This window comes from Narcine bancroftii, chromosome 1, assembly GCF_036971445.1.
Source record: "Narcine bancroftii isolate sNarBan1 chromosome 1, sNarBan1.hap1, whole genome shotgun sequence".
Taxonomy (NCBI): Eukaryota; Metazoa; Chordata; class Chondrichthyes; order Torpediniformes; family Narcinidae; genus Narcine; species Narcine bancroftii.
The window spans coordinates 265,060,548-265,084,332 of record NC_091469.1 but is presented as its reverse complement, the minus strand read 5'-3'; the positions used below and the strand labels follow the sequence as shown (position 1 = coordinate 265,084,332).

Sequence of the window (23,785 nt, the reverse complement as noted above, 5' to 3'; positions counted from 1 at the left end):
CCCTTAAATCGCCAGGTTTGCAATTTAATGGGTAGATCCCCCTGCAATTTCAAATGTGTTTCCAGCACCTTTGCCTCAGTGATAGCATTTGGGTCCCAGGAGGGATACCCAGGTGCTGCAATTTAAAATGGGCCACTGAGTGTCCGTGGATTCATCTTCATTGCTCCCACAGCCCCTGCAGCTACACAGACCCCTAATCTGTCCATTGGCAAAACCTGAAGTCCAATTTCAAAGCTCCCACATGATCAGGAAGCCTTCAGCACCCAAGGCCCTTCGGGAGCCCTTCTTGCCCTCATCACACTCTCGAATCCCAGCTCTGATACCTGGCTCCCATGTGCCAGTCTCTAGCAGCCCACAGTCCTTGCAGGTCCCTTGACCACTTTGCCAGCAGTCTGTGGGGATCCCTAAGCTGCTGATCCCCTCACTGGTCTGCTTCCGTGGTCTTCTTCCCTGTAGGTTCCTTCAGCTGCTGAGTCCCTTGCTTGTTCATTGCCACCATCTGTTCACTGGTCTATCTCCCAGGCTTCTCCTCTCAATGGGAAGTGTTCTTCCTGTTTCTGGTGCTTTGTGGCACTCTGCTGCTCCCCTGAGTCTGCAACCACTGATGGCTGCCATCTTTGTCGCATATTGACCACTCAATCTAAAATTAGGAAATGCCAATCCACCATTCCTTTTAGCTTTTTGAAGGAGAGCCCATCCTGTTTCAAATGCATTTTACTTCATTGAAGCAGTTCTTTGGATGTTACAAACCTTGCATGTACTTGCTCGGTCTATAGTTAATTGTTTGTTTGAAAAAAACTACTATAAATTAATGCCCTGACCTTCTGTGAATTTAAATTTAATTCTGTTCCAACACACTCTTTGTAGATAATTTTTTTTAAAAAACTGGTCACCATGCTTTATTTCTCAACTTGTATTTTTGGAAAATGTTTTTTCTTTATCAATTTTTACAACTGTTCTAGACCAGAAGGGCAGAATGGCCTGTTTTCTGTGCTGTAGTTTTCTGTGGTTCTATGTTCCACTAAAGCAGTGGTTCCCAACCTTTTTCTTTCCACTTACATACCACTTCTAAGTATTCCCTATGCCATAGGTGCTCTGTGATTAGTAAGGGATTGCTTAAGGTGGTATGTGGGTGGAAAGAAAAAGGTTGAAAACCACTGTTTTAATTGTACCTAAATTACTCATTATGTGCATGGTTTCACAACTCCAAAGGAAATGGGCCAATGACAATTTGTCTCGAGCAAAATATTTCAGTAACATTTGGGTCTAGAGCAGTGCTTCTCAACTTTCCCTTTCCACTCACATACCACCTTAAGCAATCCCTTACTAATCACAGAGCACCAGTCGCATTGGGATTACTTAAAGTGGTATGTGAGTGGAAAGAAAAAGGTTGGGAACTTCTGCACTAAAGCAACAACATTAAACATTATAAAATAAGTTTAACTATTTAAAACCTTTCATTGTTTAATTAACTCTTAAAGAGGTAGATGGAAAATGCCTCTTGTGTTTGATCATGTTTCTATGTTTACCAAATGTTTCAATGATACTTGGAAATCAAGTGACATCAACATGGAATTCAACAGCACAGCACTTTGGCTACATTCACTCTTTAGATTATGGTAATAGTCGATAAATGAGCCCCACAGCTTTTGAAAGTTAATTTTTGAATCTTTAATAAAGTATCTAATTTTTTTATAAACTTAGACAAGACATGATATCATTTAGCAATTGTGTGTGTGAAGGTGGAGTGATGTCTTTCCATTTAATCAGAATTGGATGTCTGGCTATTAAAGAAGTAAAAGATAAAATGTGACTTGGAGTCAATAGTACTTCATCTTCTTGAGATAATCTGAATAGAGCAATTAAAGGGCAAGGTTCTAATTTCACCTTAAGAATCACTGATAATGTTTGAAAAATATCTTTCCAATTTTTTTTCTAGAGCAAGACTAGAACATATGGATCAAAGAAGCATCAGCAATTTTTCATTTACCACGTAGAGGATTTATATATGAATAAAAATGAGATAGTTTAACTTTGGACATATGCACCATATAGACCACTTTAAAATGCAACAAACTTGATTCAATTATATCTTCCTACATATGGCAAGGAAAACACCCTTTTTTAAATAAAGCTCTACCTTTAAAAAGCTAAAAGGAATGGTGGATTGGCATTTCCTAATTTTAGATTCTATTATTGGGTGATCAATTTGTGTAAGTTGCTTCTTTTGTACATTTTGAGAAATCTGAGGACTGCCCTTCATGGGTAGAAATGGACTGGCAATTCTTGGATCTTTTTTTATCCTCTTCCAAATACAAATTGACTGATAATTAGACATGGTTTGAGAATATGGGCACAGTTTAGAAGGTTCTTTGGATTTCAGTATTTTTCTCTTGCCAGCCCTATTTCATCTTTTTCAACCTTCTTTGTTAGATACTGCTTTTAAGGACTGGCATCGATTAGGTATTCAATGTTTTAATGATCTTTTCATTCAAAACAATTTTGCTTCCTTTGAACAGTTGGTGGTAAAATTTAATTTACCAAACATTTTTTTTAGATATTTACAAACTAAACTTTTTGTTCAATCAAAGATCTCTGATTTTCCACATATTCCAAAGGCAAATATTCTTGATTTGATTTTTGATTTAAAGCTTTCCCATAAAGGTTCAATATCTTACTTATAATGTAATGGATCTGTGTTTATATTAATATTTAGGTTATTGTTAAAACTATATTTATTTTACGTATATATCTTAGTAAAAGTTTGTTTTGGGTGAACAGGACTCATTTACATTTTACAGTCTCATGGGTTCTTTGTAGCTTGTCGATGGCTTCAGTATCAACAAATACATTTGCATTTTAAACACTATTGTCCAAATAAGTCATTTTGAAAGCCAAAGAGCCTGCCGTTTTGCAACGAGAAGAGATTAAAGATTTTATGATAGTTCTTGAGATAAGTGGAACAATGGATTGGTTTTTTTGAGTATACAAGAAGCCATTTTGTTAGTAAATTTCAGGCAGCCCGGAACAAGGAGAGGACCATCTAACAAAGTTAATTAGTTTGATTCTGTAAGTAAGTGGACAGGGATGTTTTTAGCACATAAGTGTCAAGAGATCTTATGAACTTCAAAGACAGAAATGATGTTACATATCATATGACTTGAGAGATTTATGAGAAATATATTGTCAAATTCAGATATTTTTTGGAACAGTTCAAAAGTCAAGACCCAGTGAGACACACACAGGTCTTGGACGCTTGTGAAAGACGGGGTTGAATTGCAGTAACTGGAAATAAAAGGAGAACACAGAAAAGTGGATTTCAAAAGGGAGACCACATTCTGACTCTTGTTTAAAAAAAAATGAAGAGTATAGCCTCATAGTGAAAGAAAGCTGAAGATAGAAGATCTGAATATTGACATTTTGGAAAGACTGGACTTGTTGTATCTCCTTTGAATAGGATAATACATAAGTAACTTTTAAATAAATAAGACCATTTCTCATTTGTGTCCAGAAAATGGTCACTCCTTTTTGAAGAATCTCTCTGAAAGACATCACTTGTGAGTTTAAAGAGATCTGAAAATATAATGTTTAGAAGTGCTTCATAATTATTTCTGAATGGCATTTTCAAAGGATCCTGAAGTCAACAAGATATTTGAATCCGAACTTTTAAAAGTGACTTTTTCAGAATCAAGTTTAAACTGGAATGGTCTTGTACTTTAATACACACTCACATTTACATTTGCACATAGTGGGTTAAATATAGAGTTTAGAGATAAGTTAGAAATGTTATGTTATTAATGGTTTAATAAATACTATCATTTTGAATTTACTATTGTCTAGTGAATTTTCCATTGCTGTTCCTTCATTAGTACTAATAAGGGTTTATTAGTTCTTAATATATAACTTGTTAGATTTAAGAATAGCCTCACTAGTTAAGATCAAGAATGATTGGGAACAGGATTTAAATTTATGATTTTTGGATGTTGTTTGGGACTCTATATGTAATTTGATTAATACTACCTCTTTTTATGCATGACACTGTTGCAATCTAATTTTTCATCCAAGTCATTTATTTATGTATTTTTTAAATTTAGAAATACAGCACAGTAACAGGCTCTTTCATCCCAATGAGCCCATGCTGCCCAATTACATCAATGTAACCAATTTATCTACTGACCCTATAGATGTTTGGAATGTGGGAGGAAACTGGAGCACCCAGAGGAAACCCACATAGACACGGGGAGAACATGCAAACTCCTTATAGACAGTGCCGGATTTGAACCTGGGTTGCTGGGGCTGCAATAATGTTGAGCTAACTATCACAACTAACAGGGTTCTCAACACCTATCCATTCAGAACCACTAGTTATAGGCCTTCAGCCAAAATAACATCCTCCTACTACTACCCTCTGTCTTCTGTGGACCTGCCAATTCCAAATCCAATTATTATTTGGGTTTCATTATTTTCTGTTCTGTTTTGGTATCATTGTACAAAATTTGGACCTGCCTCCAATAAGAAATCCAACATAATTGCCTTGAATATGATGTGAAAATATTGGTTTTATTAAGATGAGGTTTGTTGAAATTCAGGTGAAGCAGAACTATTTACCTGTATTGGAGGAAAATAAATACTTATTACACTGTCAAGTGAGAATACTTCTGAAAGGAAGAATAAGTATTGGGGGTTTATTTCAGAAAATATGGTATTTAAAGAAGTAGATTTTTTAAAGGAATTAAGGTCTCTGGGGGAACTGGCACAGAAGAGCGGATGGGTCTTGGAACCTATTCAAGGGCAGACCAGGCTTTTGGGCTGAGTGCTCTTATGTTCTTAGGTCAGCCTCATATTTACTTGGACAATTTCAATTTCATGGAATTAGAATGGCTACCACATTACAGAAAACATGTGAAAACGCTGGAGAGAGACCAGAAAAGGAGAATGATAGCCAGAGGGAATGGCTGGATGTTAGTTATTTTCTTTGGAGCAAAGAAGGCTAAGGAAATAATTAATTGGGGTGAATTTAACTAGAAAGAGCCTGGATAGAATAAATGGGAAGGATCCAATTCTCTTAGTAGAGGAATCAAAACCAAGAAGTGGAGATTTATAGTGATTGATAGAAGGATTTGATTGGAGATGCAGACATTTATTTTTTTACACACCAGAGAGTTGTCGATTCGCTATTTAGGAAGAGGATAAAGATAAAAATTGCACATCACATTTAAATAGCTTTTGATATATTTTTGGAGCCCTAACCTGCAAGTCTAAGGACTAGTGCTGGAAAGTGGAATTAGATTGGGTCGTGCTTTGGAGAATGGAATAGAAACTGTAGGCCTCTAGGCTTCCTGGTGTATCAGACATTTTCTCCAATTTCATGTAAGGAAATAAAGGACTGATGCCTTATAAAGGCATCTGAGGGATTTTGTAAGGATGTAGGCAGTTATTACCACTGGATACAAATTACAATTGAATGAATCAGGAGCGTGATTAGAAATATGTTTTATATAGCAGCTTGCATTGCCTGAAGACATGGGATTCAATTGCGTGTTTCACAGATAATTAGATAAATTTTCAAAATTGCTTGTGTTATATATTTCAACTCTTTCCCGGGATGCTTCTATCTCTAATGGAAACTGCCTGTCTAAATTTTGTCACAGCATCTTATTTTGTATGCCATAGATTTTATACATCTTATGGCTACTGAGCTTGAACTAGAGGGAATGAGCCCATGTTTCAGTGAACTGTACTCCTTTGACTGCTAGGTCTATTTTTTAAAAATAAATATAATCACATATTCAAGTATGTTATATTCATTTTAGAGGGAAAATTAATATCTAAGTAATTAATCATGTCTTGTGTTTTTTTTAAAAAAGTGTCCCACTCCAATTAACATCTATCTTGGCTCATCTCAGAAATGTTAATTTTGTTATTATTCTCAAATAAATGCAAAATTGGATTCTCTGTCTTTTATACATTTATCCCAAATTGTTTTTCATCATTGAGTATTTATAAAAGATGCTTGAAGACTTCACATTATTCTACCTTAATATTATTGAGGATTGTAATATCTATTAGACAGATCCTTTCCTGATGGTAATAATAATTTTACAAGTGCTATCCAATCACTGTTGCAATGGATCTTGTGTGTTGAGGTGAAAGTGGGTTAAAACAATTAAAGGGATTAAAGGGCATGGTGGAAAGAAATGATTAAGGATAATTAAAAGACATTATGAGGCAATAATAATTAATAGCAAACAAATCCAGAATTTTTTTTCCCAGAAGTATACTTGAGAACTGCATTTTACATTATTATAGAAATATTAAGAAGGCTGAATTTAAAAAAAAAATGTCAGGAAAAAGCATTGGGTGCTGTTAAATGTCAGTAGCACTTACCCACTGGAATAGCTGATTAGAATCTTGTTCAATTACTTTATTTAAAAATGTCACATGATTTTTTTGTAAATTAAACTGGATGGAATCCATTTCCTTCAACATCTCTGAATGAGTGTTTAGTTCCAGTATTGCCCTGGGGAATTGATTGACAGCAGGCTGATTACATTTCTTATTATGCAGATAATTTCACTCTTTTTTGGCACAATAATGATTGGACAGATTAAAGAATAATCTAAAAGAACAGTGTTCTTTTGTATCATTTGTGAAATCCACCAAATAGGCTGCAACATTAGACTGTTGTGATGTTGTGTCACCAATTAAGCAATAAAGATTAATGATATCTTTATCTTTAATCGTTCTCCCTCAGTTTAGTCTGTGGTGTCTCTGGTTGTGTATCCAGTTGTCTTGTAATGGAGGTAGAGATGCATCATTCATGGAGTCTGCATGAGTGATGGCCTATCACGATTGAACAGTTGGCTCAGGTTGTGGAATCAAGATACTTTTATTGCCATGTGCATAAGATGCAACATTTGTTATGTTTCCCTGCTGAAAAGATGCACAAAAAGGTTCCACTAGCCCAGTGCCCTCACCAAAAAGAGAAAGAGAAGATAAAGGGAGTACCTTCAGAATCTCTGAGTTTCCATGGTGTCACCTCCTGCATTCCCAAATCCTCTGCAGTCACACAAGCCTCCAGTTTATTCCAGTCATGAATCCAAGCTCTGGTATGATTAGGAAGTTGCTTTTATCCAATGCCCTTCAGGAGCACTTCTCAACATTTGGCACCCTCCCAAATCCCAGTCTTAGAATCCTGTCTCCAGCAGCCCACAGCCTGGTGAGTCCTTTGATGTGTGAGTCCTTTGGCATCCGAGCCCCTCCCTGGCCTACTGCAGTGATCACCTTCCCTGTAGGGTCTTCTCCCAGGCTTCTCCTCCTCCTCCTCAGCATGAGGGGGAAGGGGTGTGCATGAGGGGGAAGGGGTGTTCATGAACTGTGGATGCCCCAGGCTGGTCCACTGATTCCTCCAGAGCCTGTGAGCCTTGTGATCGTCTGCTGCCAAAGATGGGTGCAGCCATCTTGAGCACAGACCTCATAGGATGGTTGATGTCAAAAATAAACACCACTGGCCTTGTTCTACAGGCTGATTAAAACCTGCTCTAGGACATTGCTATAATAACTGGCCAGAAGGACCCTGCGGGGAAGTACAATGTCACTGCTCCCCATTCTCCTGGGTCCACAACGGCGGCAGTGCTGCCATCGCAGCAGCTCCAGGTGCGCTGCCAATTTTTTGTTAAGATGTTAGCATGAAGCTTCCATCAGTGAAGTGTGTTTGGGGCTGTCATCAAAAAATGAATTAAAAGCTGGAAATACTGATCCGCACAGGTTCTATTAGAGGTGAGAAAAACAAGTTAACCTTTCAGATCAACACCAAGATCTTCAATATTATTCACTTGAACTGGAAAGGATATTTGTGTTGGGCACAAGTCCTGAGGGACATAGATTGTTACTGAGTGGGAACTGTGCATGGAATGAGGAGAGTAATGTCTTTTGATCATGGTGTTTGTGGGATATGATGTTCAAAGATGCAGTCAGATACATTGAAAATTTTTTATGGGGGTAATCAAGCTTATTCCAGCACAGGTCCTAGGGGCTACACTCCTGGAATTGACCTTCATGGCTACCTACTTCTAAAAACTTTACCGCATTTACCTTAATTACCTCTCCCATAGGAACTGCTTGTTTAAACTCCCCCCCACCCATCTCCTTTCTACCTTCTCCATAGTGATCTCATATGCAACATCCACAAGATTAAAATCCATCACCCACATGTGATCAGATTATAATCCTTTGAAGGGCAAATTAAATTTCCAATTCATTCCCAGGATCTCCCATGGAAGGCAGTGGACCAACCACAGAAATAATCTTGGCCCATGTTTCCACCAATGAACTGCCCATGTTTCATTATCACCAACTCATACGTGTTCCCAGATAACTCAAGAAATCAGTCTTGCTAATATTGTGCCATCGAGGAAAGCTTGAAATCGCCGTGAAGTATTTAGTATGTGTGTGTTTTTTTAAAAATAGTTGTGCAATCAGTATTCAATGCTGATCAGTGCTCCAGAAATTGTGGGCTATCTTGCATTATGAATTAAATCCCTATTCAATGTGTAAGAGTTGCAAGTGTTTCCATAGAAACATTAATGTACATGCCAAACTATTTTGAGTTTAGAGGCAGAGTTTCAACATTTTTCTGCGTTATTCAGCAAAGAAAGCCAATTCCTTTCATCACAATGAAATGTTGGTTGGCACCAATGAATCAATCTAGTTGATTGTAGAGATCGACATGAGGGCTTATTTAATCAGTGAGCAATAACTTTTTCCTGTTCTACTTTGCAAAGAAACTTATGACTGATTAGATGAAAAGTTTCTTTCAACCTTACCTATGATTTAGGTATGTAACAGATTGATGCAGCACATGTACAAATACCTTTCTTGTCATTCTATATGAATTCTTATTTGGGAAAATCCATTTTTCAATTGTTTTTAACTGAATAGAATGTTTTCAAATGTGACTGAATTGACTCTTGTACTTTAGTCTATTCTTGGATAGGACCAGTGTTTGTAACTAATAAAATTATATTAATTTAGAGAGTAACAAGCCCTTCTGGCCCATGAGCCCATGCTATCCCAATGCACCCAATTAACCTACCAACGCTTGATGACTTTGGAATGTGAGAGGAAAACTTAAGCAGGCATGGGGAGAACAGGAAAACTCCTTTCAGACCACATCGGTTGATGAGCCCTTGTTGCTGGCACTGTAATAGCAATGCACTAACCACTATACTAACCATGCTGCCCAAAAGAGGTTTATGATTTTTTTTAAAACAACTATGTAGAATTTTATTCCTGTGAGAAAGGGTGAAGCTGAAGAGCTGGTAAGCAGAGGGGGGGGGGGGGTATGGCTCTGTTAATAAGGAATAACGTTAAATCGTTAGAAGGAGGTGACAATGGATCAGAAGATATAGAAACATTGTGGGTTGAGTTAGGAAATGGAAAGGGTATAAACATACAATAGCCAGGATGTGGACAACAAATTACAGCAGCAAACAGAAAAGGCGTGTCAGAAGGGCAATATTATTGTTGTCATGGGGGATTTTACAATGCAAGTAGATTGGGAAAACCAGGTTGGGACTGGATCTTGAGAGAATTTGTAGAATGCATATGAGATGGCTTTTTAGAGCAGCTTGTTGATGTATCACTAGAGGGTCAGCTGCATGGGACTGGGTGTTCTGTAATTCACCAGAAGTGATTAGAAATCTTAGAGTAAAGTAACCATTAAAGGGCAGTGATCACAATATGATTTGGGTCAATTTAAGATTAACAAGGAAAAACTAAAGTCAGAAATGTCAGTATTTTAGTGGAGTAAAGAGACTTATAGTGGCATGAAAGAGGAAATGGCCAAAGTAGATTGGAAGAGGTACTAGTGGGGAAGATGGCTGCACAGAAATGGTTGGAGTTTCTGCAAGAAATGAGGAAGGTGCAGGTTAAATACATACCACAAAAGAGGAAATATTTAAATGGAGCAATGTCACAATTGTGGCTGACAAGGTAAGTCAAAAAGCAAGAGAGGGCATACAAGGAAGTAACATTTAGTTGGAAGATGGAGGATTGGGAAGTTTTTAATCATTGCAGAAGGTAACTAAAAATTTCATAAGGAGAAGAAAGATGAAGTCGGAAAGTTGTCGAGCAAATAATCTTGAAGAGGATACAAAAAGCTTAGAGTATATAAAGAGTGAAAGAGAGGTAAGAGCAGTTATAGGACTGCTAGAAAATGACACTGGAGAAATAATAATGGGAGACATTATGACAGATGGAAGAGGAACTAAATGAATATTTTGCTTTAGTCTTCACTGTGGAAGACATTAGCAGTGGGCCGGATGTCAGGGAAGGGAAGTGAATACAGTTTCTATTTGAAGGGAGAAAGTGCTCAGAAAGCTGAATAGTCTAAGGGTGCAAGTCTCCCAGATCAGATGGATTGCACCCTCAACTTCTGGAAAAAAGTAGCAGTAGAGATTATGGAGGCATTGTTAATGATCTAGCAGGAATCAACTGATTCTGGTATGGGCCAGGAGGACTGGAAAATTACAGCAGCAAAAAGGAAATTATAGACCAATTAGCCTGATGTCAGTGGTTGTGAAAATGTTGGAGTCGATTGTCGAGGATGAGGTTAAGGAGTACTTGGAAGCACATGACAGGATAGGTCAAAGGCAGTATGGTTTTCTTATCCTGCTTGAGAAATCTATTGAATTCTTGGAAGAAGTGACATGCAGGCTGGATAAAGGAGATGCAGAGGTGTTTGTTATCAAAAAGGCTTTTGACAAGGAGCCACACATGAGGCTACTTAACAAGATAACGGGAAACTTACTAACATGGGTAAAGCATTGGCTGATTGGTAGGAACCAGAGAGCTGGAATACAGGGATCATATTTTGGTTGCCTGTCAGCTGTCCACAGTGAACGGTGTTGGGGCTGCTTCTTTTTTTTGTTGTACATTAATGATTGAGATTATGAAATGAATGGCCTTGTGGGAATTTGCAGATTATACGAAGGCAAGTGGAGGAGTAGGTAGTGTTGAGGAAACGGAGGCTGCAGAAGAATTTCAACAGATTAAGAGAATAGGAAAATGGAATATGTTAGAAAGTGCCCTTTAATAGAAAAAAATAAACAGTCAGACTATTTTCTAAATGGGGAGAAAATTGAAAATACCCAGATGCAAAAGCTTTTGTGGAGGACAGCCTGAAGGTAAACTTGCATGTTGAGACGGTGGTGAAGAAGGCAAATGCAATGCTGGTATTAATTTCAAGAGGAATAGAATATAAGAGCAGGTATGTGATGTTGAGGCTTTATAAGATACAAGTAAAACCTCAAATAGTATTGTGAGCAGTTTTGGGCTCCACATTTAAGAAATATGATTTGATGAGAGTTCCGAGAAGGTTCACAAAGATGATTCTCAGAATGAAAGGATGAGGAACATTTAAACAGCTCTTGTCCTGTACTCATTGGAATTTAGGAGATTGAAGGGGGGAATCTCATTGAAACATTTTGAATGTTGAAAGACATGGGCAGAGTGGATGTAGGAAGTTTGTTTCCCATGGTGGGAGAGTCTAGGACAGAAGAGCACAATTTCAGGATTGTAGGGAGTTCGCCAAGAATAGAGATGCGGAGGGATTTCTTTCGTCAGAGGGTGATAAACAGTGAAATTTGTTGCCACAGGCGGATGTGGAGGCCAAGTCATTGGGTGTAAAAGGCAATATTGATAGGTTCTTGATTAGCCAGGACGTCAAGGGCTGGTCAGTGGTGCTGAGTGGGAAAATGGATCCACTCGTAATTAAATGGCAGGGCAGACTTGATGGACTGAATAGCTTATTTTTACTCCTATATCTTGTGGTCTTAGGTCATCAGTAAGACCATAAGACCAATTTCAAAGTTGCAGTGACCATTTATATTTCATAACTTTAAAAGCTCATTTACCTCAAAATAATTTCTCACTGTACAGTAATCAGTCAGAAAGCTATAATAGAAGAGCGAACATCCACAAAGTGAGATGCAATATTAATAATCTATCTGCAGATAATCTGCAAGTCCCAGACTGAAAGCAGTCAGATCCACTAAAGAGCACGACATTTAGTGTCTCTGCCAATTCCAGGAAACTGTTTTGATGCACTTGCATTGTTTCCTGGCTGTGATGATTAATTATTACTTTGTGTACTATTTTCATTTTTCTGACAAGCTCAATCAGTTCATTTTATGCATTTTATTCTTTCATTTTTTTCTGGCAATGGTGAAGACAGCTCACTGAGCAATGCCATTTCCCTCACTTGCTTACTCGTGACCTATTCTCTCTCACATGCTCATAATTTTGAATCATCAGTCCGTGTTAATCAAAGTATATTTTGCAAAGGAATAGAAACCTTAGCCATTGTAATTGGTAAAACTGTTTTTGATCACCCTGAACATTAAGGTTAGCGAAATGCCCTTACAGCACCAATGATTGGGACATGGGTTTAAATCCTGCATTGTCTGTAAGGAGTTTGAACATGGGTTTTCCCTGGGGAGTTGTGGTTTCCTCCCACCCTTCAAAATGTACTGGGTTTGTGGGTTAATTGGGTGTAAACTGGGTGGCACGGACTCATTTGTCAAAATGACCTGTTACCATGCTATATGTCTAAATTTAAACTGAAAATCATATGTGTACAGTAGCTGAATTAAAAATTAAAATAATTTTGCATTTATTTGTCACATTATATTTGGGACAGGGAGAATGGTTCTTGTGCCAGCTGCCTAAGAGGTCAATTCTAATATACCTACTGCAAGGATCTGTTCTGGGACTTCTGCTCCTTGTGATCATTTTCAATGACCTGGTGAGAAAGCGGAAGGATGGATCAGTAAGTTTGTGGATGATACGAAGGATGGAGAATTTGTGTATGGAGTTGAAGATTGTCGAAGGTTATAAGAGAATATAGACTGGATGCAGTGTTGGGCAGAAAAGTGGCAGATGGAGTTCAATCCAGATAATTGTGAGATGATGTATTTTGGAAGGCCTAACCAGAAGGCTGAGTACAGGGTTAATGGTCAGTTATTTAAGAGTGTGGATGAACAGAGGGACCTTGGGGTCCAAATCTATACATCCCTCAAGGTTGCTACACAGGTTGATAGGATAGTTAAGAAGACCTATGTGATGCTGGGCTTCATTAATCGGGGGATTGAGTTCAAGAAAAGAGAGGTCATGTTGCAACTCCACAAATCTATGGTGAAACCACACATTTGTGTCCAGTTCTGGTCATCTTATTACAGGAAGGATGTGGAAGCTATGGAGAGGGTGCTGAAGAGATTTACCAGGATGTTACCTGGATTTGAAAGTAAGTCTTTATGAGCCAAGATTAATAGAGCTTGGACTTTTCTCTTTGGAGTGCAGAAGGATGAGAGGAGACTTGATAAAAGTCTACAAGATTATGAGAGGCCTGGATAGGGTGGACAGCAAGCATCTACTTCCCAGGGCAGGAACAGCAAACACCAGAGACAAAATGAAGGGAAGGAAGTATAGGGGAGACAACAGGGTTAAGTTTTTTTTTACACAGTGTTGTGGGTGCCTGGAATGTCTTGCCAGGGATAGCGGTGGAGGATGAAACATTAAGGGCATTTAAGAGAATCCTATACAGGCCCATGGATGGAAAAAAAATAGAGGGTTATGATGTACGGAGGGTTTAACACATTTTTGTAAGGAATATGTGGGTCGGCACAACATCAAGGGACAAAAGGCCTGTACTGTGCTGTAGTGTTCTATGTCCTATATAAAGTAAAAGGGTAAGAGCACAATTAGAGAGTATCAAATTGCAAAGATGAGTACATTTTTGCAATGACATTTTACAGTAAAACCCCTGGTGTCTGACACTTATGGGAATTGGTAGATGCTGGATAAGTGTATTTTCCATTTGCTTGAGACTTACTCATATAATGCCTAACAAATATACCTGTATTAAGAATAAACAGTTTAAAAGTAAAAAAAACTATACTGTACTTGCACCGAACAAATTTCACTTTCATTGATATATAAAGCTTAAAGCATTTTATGTTATTTTCAGTCACATTCTTTGAAAATATTTAACCATCACTACATCTGCAAGTTCCTCCCCCTCCACTGATCTGCCGGAAAGGTGAACAATAACATTTTACATAATTAACCCCTCTTCCCCAAGTTTATAGATTAAGCCTTTCTAATATACTTAATAATGTACTAAAAAGACTCTTACTAAACAGGGATAAGGAGACACTTTAAGAGAGTCACTCCAATGGTGAGAGGCATCAACCAGCTCTTCATTCTGGTTGACGCCATTTTATTCAAACACAAAATTATTCAAACAGCTGCTACGAGCAAAGCATGACCAAGGCTCTGGCTGAATATTTGCTCTATTTTCACCAAAGGTTTCTATGTTACCTCAGTGAACTTTTACAATTTTAAACGTTTTTTTAACCTATTATTTTATTCTTATTTATTTTAATTTTTTAAAATTTATTTTTCTCATTTTTTTTGCCGGTGGTTTGAATTCTGGATACCAGGAGTTTTACTTTATTAAATCTTCACCTGATTCTTACCTCCTTATAAAAGGGAAAGTTAGATCATCATAATATCTTGACAATTTGGACTATTATAGATTTGGATTATACAATCTGTTTCAGTTTGCAAATTAGTGTAGTAAATGTGGAGTTAGGCTACCAGCTAAGTAAATCAGATTTTATAAACTATATTTAAGAGCCTATAGTTGTGTTTCCAAGATCACTAACATATTTTGAAAATCAAAAATTCAGTAGGCTGCATAGATGAACCTTCTTTTGATGGTAACGGAGCAAGTGGTGGCAGGCAATTGTGTGACTACAGAGGCACCATGATGGAAAAGATCAGAGGAAGAATGAAAGATAACTCCAGATCTTTATAATGAAGTAAACTCGGATCCTTTACTACTCACTCCCTTCCTCCTTAATTCATTAATCTCAGCATCAGTGCTTTAGCAATGTTAGCTTTGTCATTCTTAGCTTCATCAGGGTAGCTCAGAGGTGCAGAACCTTAGGCCTGGGTTCAGGTGCTATCAGTGTGACATTCTTGTGAGCTTCCTTGGGTGCTCTAGGTTCCTCCCACAGCCTGAAGATGTGGGTCGGAAGGTTAATTGGCCATTGTATGCTGTATCCATTGTGTGAATCTGGGGAGAGTTGATGAGAAAGTAGGGATAATAAAGTGAGTTTAATGTAGGATATGGTCATAATGTGGACAAATTGAATTGTTGTTGATGGATGAGCAGGTCACCATAGACATGTGTCTCTCTATGACTGTCTTTCACTAAGAATAATGAAATGGTTTCATGAAGCTAGATAAATGAAAGTTGTGTTCTTTCTGAAATAGTGGCATGTTTATCTCCAATACACTTTCAGGTTAATTTTCTGTCTTAATGTGTGCCACAACCCGGTTCTCAGAAATCAAGACAGAAACACAGCAGGTCAAGCAACAATTGTGGAGGCAGACAGATTGTTGAAGTTTTGGGAGACCATCAGTGTGTTTTTTTTTTGTTCTGTGTTGCAGCAATCTACAACCTTCTGTGCCTCCACTGTATCCTTCGTTAGCCTGTTTTGGAGTTATGCATGTTTCTTTAAAAAATTTTCACACTATGAACCATATTAACCAAAATACACACAAACATTTCCCTCTTGAATATATACAGTCATTTTCTCCCCTTTTTCCCCCTCCCTTTTCACCCACTAAACATCAACATATACAATACATTAAACCCATTAAACAATGTCATCACACAATGAAAATAAACAAGAAAATTGTGTCATCTACTTTTACACACTGGGTCAGTTCATTTCATCGTCTTCTCACTCTGTCATTTTAGGGGGTGGAATCCCAACAAAGGATCTAAAGATAAAGAATGAAAAATGGGAAAAGCTATACTCCGGAACTATGAGAAATACAATAAACACGAGGTTACGCATGATACAGTATAATTGGTTACACAGGCTATACATCACACCCCAAAAGTTAAATAAATGGGACTCAACAGTATCAGATGGATGTTTTCACTGTAAGAAGGAAACGGGAACAACAGTACATGCAATTTGGGCATGTGAGAAAGTGGAAAAGTTTTGGGAAGATCTAAATCAGGTATTAAATAAAATCACAAAAAGTAACATACCAAAAAATCCAGAGATCTTTCTTCTAAGTAATACAAGAAGTAAAGAACTAGGCCTCGATTTGGATGAAGCACAAAAAAGGTTTATTATGATAGTCTTAGATGTAGCAAAAAAATATATAATGTCAACCTGGAAATCAGAACAGAGCCTGAGAGTACAGCAATGGTACATGGAAATGAATAAATGTATTCCATTAGAAAGAATAACATATAATTTAAGAAATAACGTCACAGTATTCGAACAAATTTGGGAACCGGACATGGAACATGACAGAGTTGTGCATGTTGAAGTGCAGTTTCATTTAGCTGTTGTGTTATTAGATTTTGGTTGGGATTCCTCTTAAGTTCTTAACACAAAATCGTGAAAACTAAGAATCCTTTTACTTTTATGGTTAGATAATCTCTTTTGACCCATTAGGAATCGATGGCCCAGCTGCCTTCCAGGATGATGTCCAGGAGGTGGGAAGTCAAGTTCAGATTCTCACTGTAGGTCAATCCAGCAATGAAGACGAGGACGCAGACGCACCAGCCAGTGAGAGGCAGGCAACAATGCAGGACCTTCGCATATCAATGCAAAAGAAAGGTTGGTCAATTTATTTTGCTTGTGGGGGGGGGGAAAAAGTACAATGAAATCTAGATTGAATATTTGTTTTGTTCTGAAATAAATTAACCCAATCCACTTCAGTTGGGGGGAGGGGGTGGAGAAAGAGGAGTACGGCATTTGTTTTGTGTTACTTCAACAATTTTTTTTTACCCCATAATCTGAATCTTATGACACATTGATGGGAATGTGTGAAGAAGAATGCCTCTCCACCATCAGACTCCTTGAAAACCATCTCAATCGAGGACTCATTTAAGGACTCTTACTTTTGCATTTTATTGATTTTTTTTCTCTGTATTGCATAGTCATTTTGTTTACATTTCCTTATTTGTTTACATTTCTCTTTTTTTACGTGTACGTTGAATACAGTTTTTTTGCACAACCAATAAATAGTAGTTCTGACTCACCTACAGGGAAAAAGAATCTCAGGATTGTATGTGATGTCATGTATGTACTCTGACAATAAATCTAAATAAAATTGAATTAAAGTTGACTTGCCTGATGATAGGTACAGAGGTGATGGTCTGAAGGGCCGGTCTCTATGTTGCATGATTCTCTTACTCAGTAAAGAGCTCCAGTGCACATGGAGGAAGTTTCTTCCATCTCAAATGTCCCCAACACTCCACCTGACGAGTATGATACCTTAATTTTTAGGCTGTGATGGGGAATAACTGTCTAATAAAGGTTGGAATATTATTGAAGTCAATAGGAGTAGGTTAGTTCTTAAATAAGAAGCATTATGGATATTTTCCAACAAGAGAAAGATGAGATTTTGTTGCAAGATTAGTTCTGAATTGAATTAATGTCTACAAAATTTGAGACATGCCAGTCTGCTAATCAATCCACATCTCCCAATACTGTTCTTCCATCATGTTTAACAAGTTATTATAAGCAATATCGCAAGTAATGATACTTGTGTGCCCTTTGGACACTTCAATTGGAACCAAGTGCTAGCAATGTTAAAAGGTACTTGCTAAACTTACTCTCTCCTTGAAAGTGGAGTCCTTGTCTTTAGGATTAAATTATTAATTCTTCAAAAAACACTGAATATTCTTATTAAAAAAAAAAGGAAAATAATAATTCATTCTCTTTCAAGTGTGGAGTTTAAAGGGATGCATTGAAAGTTACTAAAGTGTGGAGTTTGTGGAAGGTTTTGACCATTTTATGGATAGTAGAAGTCCTATTGTGATGCAGGGTTCAGGCAGCTCCTGCATCCAATGAAAATATTATAACCGACCTACTCATTTCATAAAGATCCCTACTGCTCTTCTTTGTCTTGCGCTCACTTTGCACACACGTTGGCCCATTCCTTCTTCTGGTCACCTGGGCCTCAAAGCCTGTGTGGCCAGTTGTTGCGGACAATCTTCTCCAGGGAATCCATTTCCCAAAGGATCAATGAAGCTGGGAGCATGCAGGGCCCTTCTGACTGGCTCCATACCCAAAATTACTGTCAGAGCTATTTAAACCTTGTCCCCCCCAGGGTTACCAGCTGTCAAAAATTGTCAAGGTGATTTAATCACGGATTTCCCAATTGATTCAGCAAGTCCTTGATTTCCCTCACAATATTCATAAAATGGTATCATGTCGCACACAAAAATGTGACACTACACAGTCAAATATCTGATTGCTGCTATTTATTATAACCCAGCAGCTATTTTTAGAGGATCCAAATCCTTCTTCCATCACTGATTTTGACAAAGGCTATCACTCCTCATCTATCCATCAGTTCTATTGCTTTGATTACCCTGACTCCCAGGAGGCAACTTGCCATTCAGAATTTCCACTTGTGTTTACTAATGTGGGTATGTCTCTCATCATAAAACCTTTCACTGCTGTTGTAGGGCAAATTGTTATTCCATTCTGAAAGTGAAACTGATTTTACGAGTTTGTGGTGTGGGTCAGAAACTTGAGCTTGAGGTTGAACTCCTCAGGATATTTTGACAAGGAGAAAGCTCGTATTAAGGGTTCATGAAACCTAATTTCAGTTATTTGCATCTTTGTATTAATCTCACTCCCAATAGTTGACTGATCTGTTGCACTTTGGAGAGCGTCCTGGCCGGCTGAATCACATTGTGGTACAGTTGCTGCAGAGAAATGGATTGGAAGTCAATCCACAAGATCATGAGTGCTAGAGAGGATCACTGGAGTCCCTCTTCTCTCCACCCCCCCCACCCAAAATGGACGTGATCTACTGGGATTGTTGCAGGGACAGTGTCAGAGGGGGACATTAGCAATTTTTGAGGGGGGGGGGTGGTTGGGGGTTGCTAGCCAGGACCTGTCAACAGTGGGGTGGGAGGGTGGGTTCTAGCAAGGAACTGTCGACATGGGAGAGGGTGCTGGCAGGGACCTACCTGTGTTAATGCCATCCACCCCTCCAATGTGGGGCAAGAGGACACTTTTTATTGCATCTAGGGTCACTAGATGTTATTGGCACTTGATGTACTCTAGTCACGCGGCCAGGGGCAGGTGGAGAGGTGTTAGCATGCGTCAACCTAGACGCTGCTGACGTGGGAGGGAGTGGGATGGGTCTGATGGCCAGACCGCACATCACCTTGTTGAGGAAGGTGGGGGGAACAATGCCTCATTTGGGGGGGGGGGGACAATGCCCGTGAATACCCCCCTTGGCACCGACCCTGGATCGTTGTGTGAAGAGGGCGCACAAAATCATTGAGGACCCCTTCCACCCTGCACACAGCATTTTTCAGCTGCTCCCTTCAAGAAAGAGCTACAGGAGTATCAGAGCCAGGACTAGCGGTCTGAGAAACCGCATCTTCCCACGGGCAGTGGGAAGGCCAAACGACCAAAGGAACGGCTCACACTAATCAACGGAGACTTTCATATTTATGAAACATTTATTTTTATGTATATATGAATACTTGTCCTGCGTATGTATTGTCTGCCTGTGTATGTGCTATGTCTGGCAGAGTGTCTGCATGCTTTGCACTGAGGACCAGAGAATGCTGTTTCGTCGTGTTGTACTTGTACAATCATATGACAATAAATTTGAGATATAGGTGCATTTGGATCATATGGATATTTATGGAAGTGTCCTTTAACAGATATTTATATCGTCAGGCATTTCCAGCAGTATGAATTTTGACGAGGAAGAGGATGAAGAAGATGAAGTGAGCTCCAGCTCGTCCCAGGTGAATTGTAATACCAGACCAGGCTCAGCTACCAGCAAAAAATCCAATAAGGTGCGGGGTGGAAATCATTTTATTATTCAAAATGTATGTTGTGTGGAAAAATGGAAAGATCAATGGGTAGAATATTAATCTTCCCATCTCCCAGCTTTATTTCTGCCCCTACATTATTTTGACAGCAGGCTTTTCTTCACCCTCATCCATTAAAAATAAAGGCCTTTCCTTTAACTTGTCTCTCTCGCTGAAAGTTTTTGTGTGGAAAAATGGAAAGATCAGTGGATAGAATATTAAACTTCCCATCTCCCAGCTTTATTTCTGCCCCTACATTATTTTGACAGCAGGCTTTTCTTCACCCTCATCCATTAAAAATAAAGGCCTTTCCTTTAACTTCTCTCTTGCTGAAAGTTTTTGTGTGGAAAAATGGAAAGATCAGTGGATAGAATATTAATCTTCCCATCTCCCAGCTTTATTTCTGCCCCTACATTATTTTGACAGCAGGCTTTTCTTCACCCTCATCCATTAAAAATAAAGGCCTTTCCTTTAACTTGTCTCTCTCGCTGAAAGTTTTTGTGTGGAAAAATGGAAAGATCAGTGGATAGAATATTAATCTTCCCATCTCCCAGCTTTATTTCTGCCCCTACATTATTTTGACAGCAGGCTTTTCTTCACCCCTCATCCATTAAAAATAAAGGCCTTTCCTTTAACTTGTCTCTCTCGCTGAAAGTTTTTGGGGCGTGGAACCATTTGGTGTCATTCCCTCTGATCACTCTGGAACATGGCAGGCTGATCAATTGTCCTGTCCACTAAATATAATGATCCTGATTGAAATTACTTTGATAGGCTAAGGGGGACAGTGCCCAGTATTCAACATAAATTATGAATCTCCTTCAGCAAAACTGCTGGTCTGGTAGGTGGAAGCGGTGAGGTAGCGTGGCAAAATGTAGCTCGGATGCTCTGTCATGTCTTGTTTCTCTCAGCTGGGTAGTATTTAACATGTCTATGTGATTCTGCTCAGTTACTGGAGCTTCAGATAACATCACACTTTTTCATTACAAGAAGATTCCCATTTAGAGCCATAAAATCACACAGCACAAAAGCAGGCCAAACGTTGCTAACAAATTTGCCTCTCCGAGTTCATCCCATCTATCCAAATGTCTTAAATGTCATCACTGTACCTTTCCTCTACTGCTTTTTCTGGCATCTCATTCTATATACCCGTCACCCTGCAGAAGAAAATATTACCCCTCAGTCCCCTTTTAAATCTTTCCCTTCTCAATTTAAACCCTCTAGTTTTAGGCTCCCCTACCCTGGGAACAAGGTGATGACTATTCACCTTGTCTATGCTGCTCATAATTTTATATACTTTGAGAAAGTCACCCCTTCAGCTTGCTAAGCTTCACTGGATTGCTTATAGTCTATCTAGTCCCTTTTTATAACTCAATTTCTGAACCGTACCATCTCAGAAAATTTAATGTGAATTTGTTTAAACTTTTTTTTCCATGACTTGTTCTATTGTGAGTCAAAAAGATAGACCATCTTAAATCCAGTACACTATTTAAGTTTTCTGACCTCACTCATGCCTTTGACTGTATCATTTGGAGGGGACTGTGAAGCATCCATCTCAAACATGCCTCCCTACAATTGTGCACCTCCACATCATATTTGATACCAGGATATTGCAACCCACGACCATAATAAATGGCTTCAAAACAGGACCAGTGCCAATTGAGGAAAGATCTAAATTAGGCTGCATCATTTAATAAAAACACAAAGCTGGAGAAACTCAGCAGGTCAAACAGTGCCCTTTATATTACAAATTAAAGATGAATTGCCATATTTTGGGCTTGAATTCTTCATCAAGGTATGAACAAAATATTCAGGCACCTGCCTCCATTTTGCTCTTGCCTTGATGAAGGGTTCAAGCCTGAAATGTTGTTTATGATCATTTATATTTTCTGCATAAAGCACGTTGTTTGATCTGTTGAGTTTCCCCAGCTTTGTGTTTTTACTTCAATCACGGTGTCTGCAGACTTTCATCTTTTGCTTCTGTGTCATTTAATAAAGTGTTCCACTGTACTCTATTCTGACATTTATACATCAGTCTAGTGTCAGTTGAATGATTCATGCCTTAACAAAAAGCATAGTATATAGAGTAATAAAGTGGGGAAGAATTATCTCCCAAAAATTCAGAAACTAAATTACCCCCCAATCTGGTGGCTTTTATATTTTTTGTTCAGTTGTCTTAAATTCTGACATCTGTAAGATCCAGCATTGGGCTTAAAGCTTTCAAATCAAGGTACTGAGAAGCCCATATAGACACATTCTGTTTGCCCAACATGCAGTGCTTATCACCAGGAGAGATTTTCCTGGCTCAAGTCACACTCCATAGAACTATGACCAAACTCGACCTCCAGTGGTGTCTGCTTTGCCTGTGACCATTCGAGCTTCCTCTGGCTGCTCTGATTTTCACACACATACCAAAGATGTGCAGGTTGGTTGGTTAATTGGCCACTGATTTGTCATTTGTGTACGTGGGTTATATGCCGAGCAAATAATGAAAATCGATGGAGTATTGAAATAGCTCTTTGAACTGACAAAGATGGGCCTATGCCACGTGGAAATGGTCTTGAGCAGTGGTTCTCAACCTTTTTCACTCATATACCACCTTAAGTAATCCTTTGCTAACCACAGAACACCTAAGGCATTACTTAAGGTGGTATGTGAGTGGAAAATAAAAGTTGAGAACTACTGCAAGAGATGACCGATTTTTTTTTTTTTTTTCTTTCCCCCCCCAAAATAAATCCTCACTTTTATTTCTTTAGAACTCTCTTTACCTGACATCCTGTGCAAAGACAAGAAGGCTTGAATTCTCAATATCTTTTGTTCTGTTAAATGCATTAACAATAAAAATGATGTGTTAAAATGGATGGCTGTATATTACTCTCAAATAGCAGGAATTAGTATCACATTTTCATATTTTCCAGGAAGCCGCCTCTGTCTCAACCCCTCCAGCTGATGCTCCAGTTAATGTGGACGACCTTGAAGAGTTTGGTGTGAGACCAGCTCCACAAGGAATCACCATTAAGTGCCGAATCACAAGGGATAAGAAGGGGATGGACCGTGGAATGTATCCTACCTACTACCTCCACCTGGAAAGGGATGATGGCAAAAAGGTTGGTAAATTGTACACATACTAAATATTATGTTCTGAGATATTCACACGAGATATTCACAAAACCTGCTTTATACAGATTACAATCCTCATGGAATTTTAATTATTTAGGAATACTATACAGGTATACGCCGTTTAATGTCCGCAAAACATTCTGTGAAATTGGGCATTATGCGATGTGGACATTGTGTGAACGCCATATTATATACTGAGCAAAGCCAAATGGGATACTGCAATGTATCTGAAAATTTTTTATTTGTAAGTAGGGATCAGTGTGTGAACCACCGCGGGGCAGTGGGATCAGTGTGGGAACTGCCACAGGGCTGTGAGGTGAGACCAGGGCAGTGGAATCAGTGTGGGGAAATTCAGGATACTCCCAAAACATGTGAATCAGATAGTGTTCAAAAATTTTACATTTGTCACATAGATGATCAACTTCAGGATGAAAATGAAATAATCTAACTTTGGACATGTATATTCTATGTACAACTTTAAATTTTATTAAACAATGTTGTAGGATGAAGTATTATTAACCAGATCAAATGTGTTATCCCAATTTTCATCTGAAATTGATGTATTCAAATCTCATTCCCATTCTTTTTAAAAATATTTAATTTAATTTTTTTCCAAACATGTATGATCAAATTCAACATTAATTCAAAATAGAAACAAATAACCATCTAAAACTACATACAAGCGATGTATATCTGCCCACCCTCAGAATAATCAATATAGGAATAAAA

At 38.4% G+C, this 23,785-nt stretch overlaps 1 protein-coding gene across 1 annotated transcript in view; it reads left to right on the top strand.

Moving 5' to 3' along the window:
- Window positions 1-23,785, top strand: part of tub (TUB bipartite transcription factor) — a 68,342-nt gene that overhangs the window by 16,471 nt on the left and 28,086 nt on the right. Inside the window, exons 2-4 of the mRNA XM_069913643.1 lie at window positions 16,545-16,709; window positions 19,803-19,924; window positions 22,855-23,043. Of these exons, the coding sequence (XP_069769744.1) occupies window positions 16,545-16,709; window positions 19,803-19,924; window positions 22,855-23,043 (476 nt within the window). The remainder of the gene's footprint in view (window positions 1-16,544; window positions 16,710-19,802; window positions 19,925-22,854; window positions 23,044-23,785) is intronic.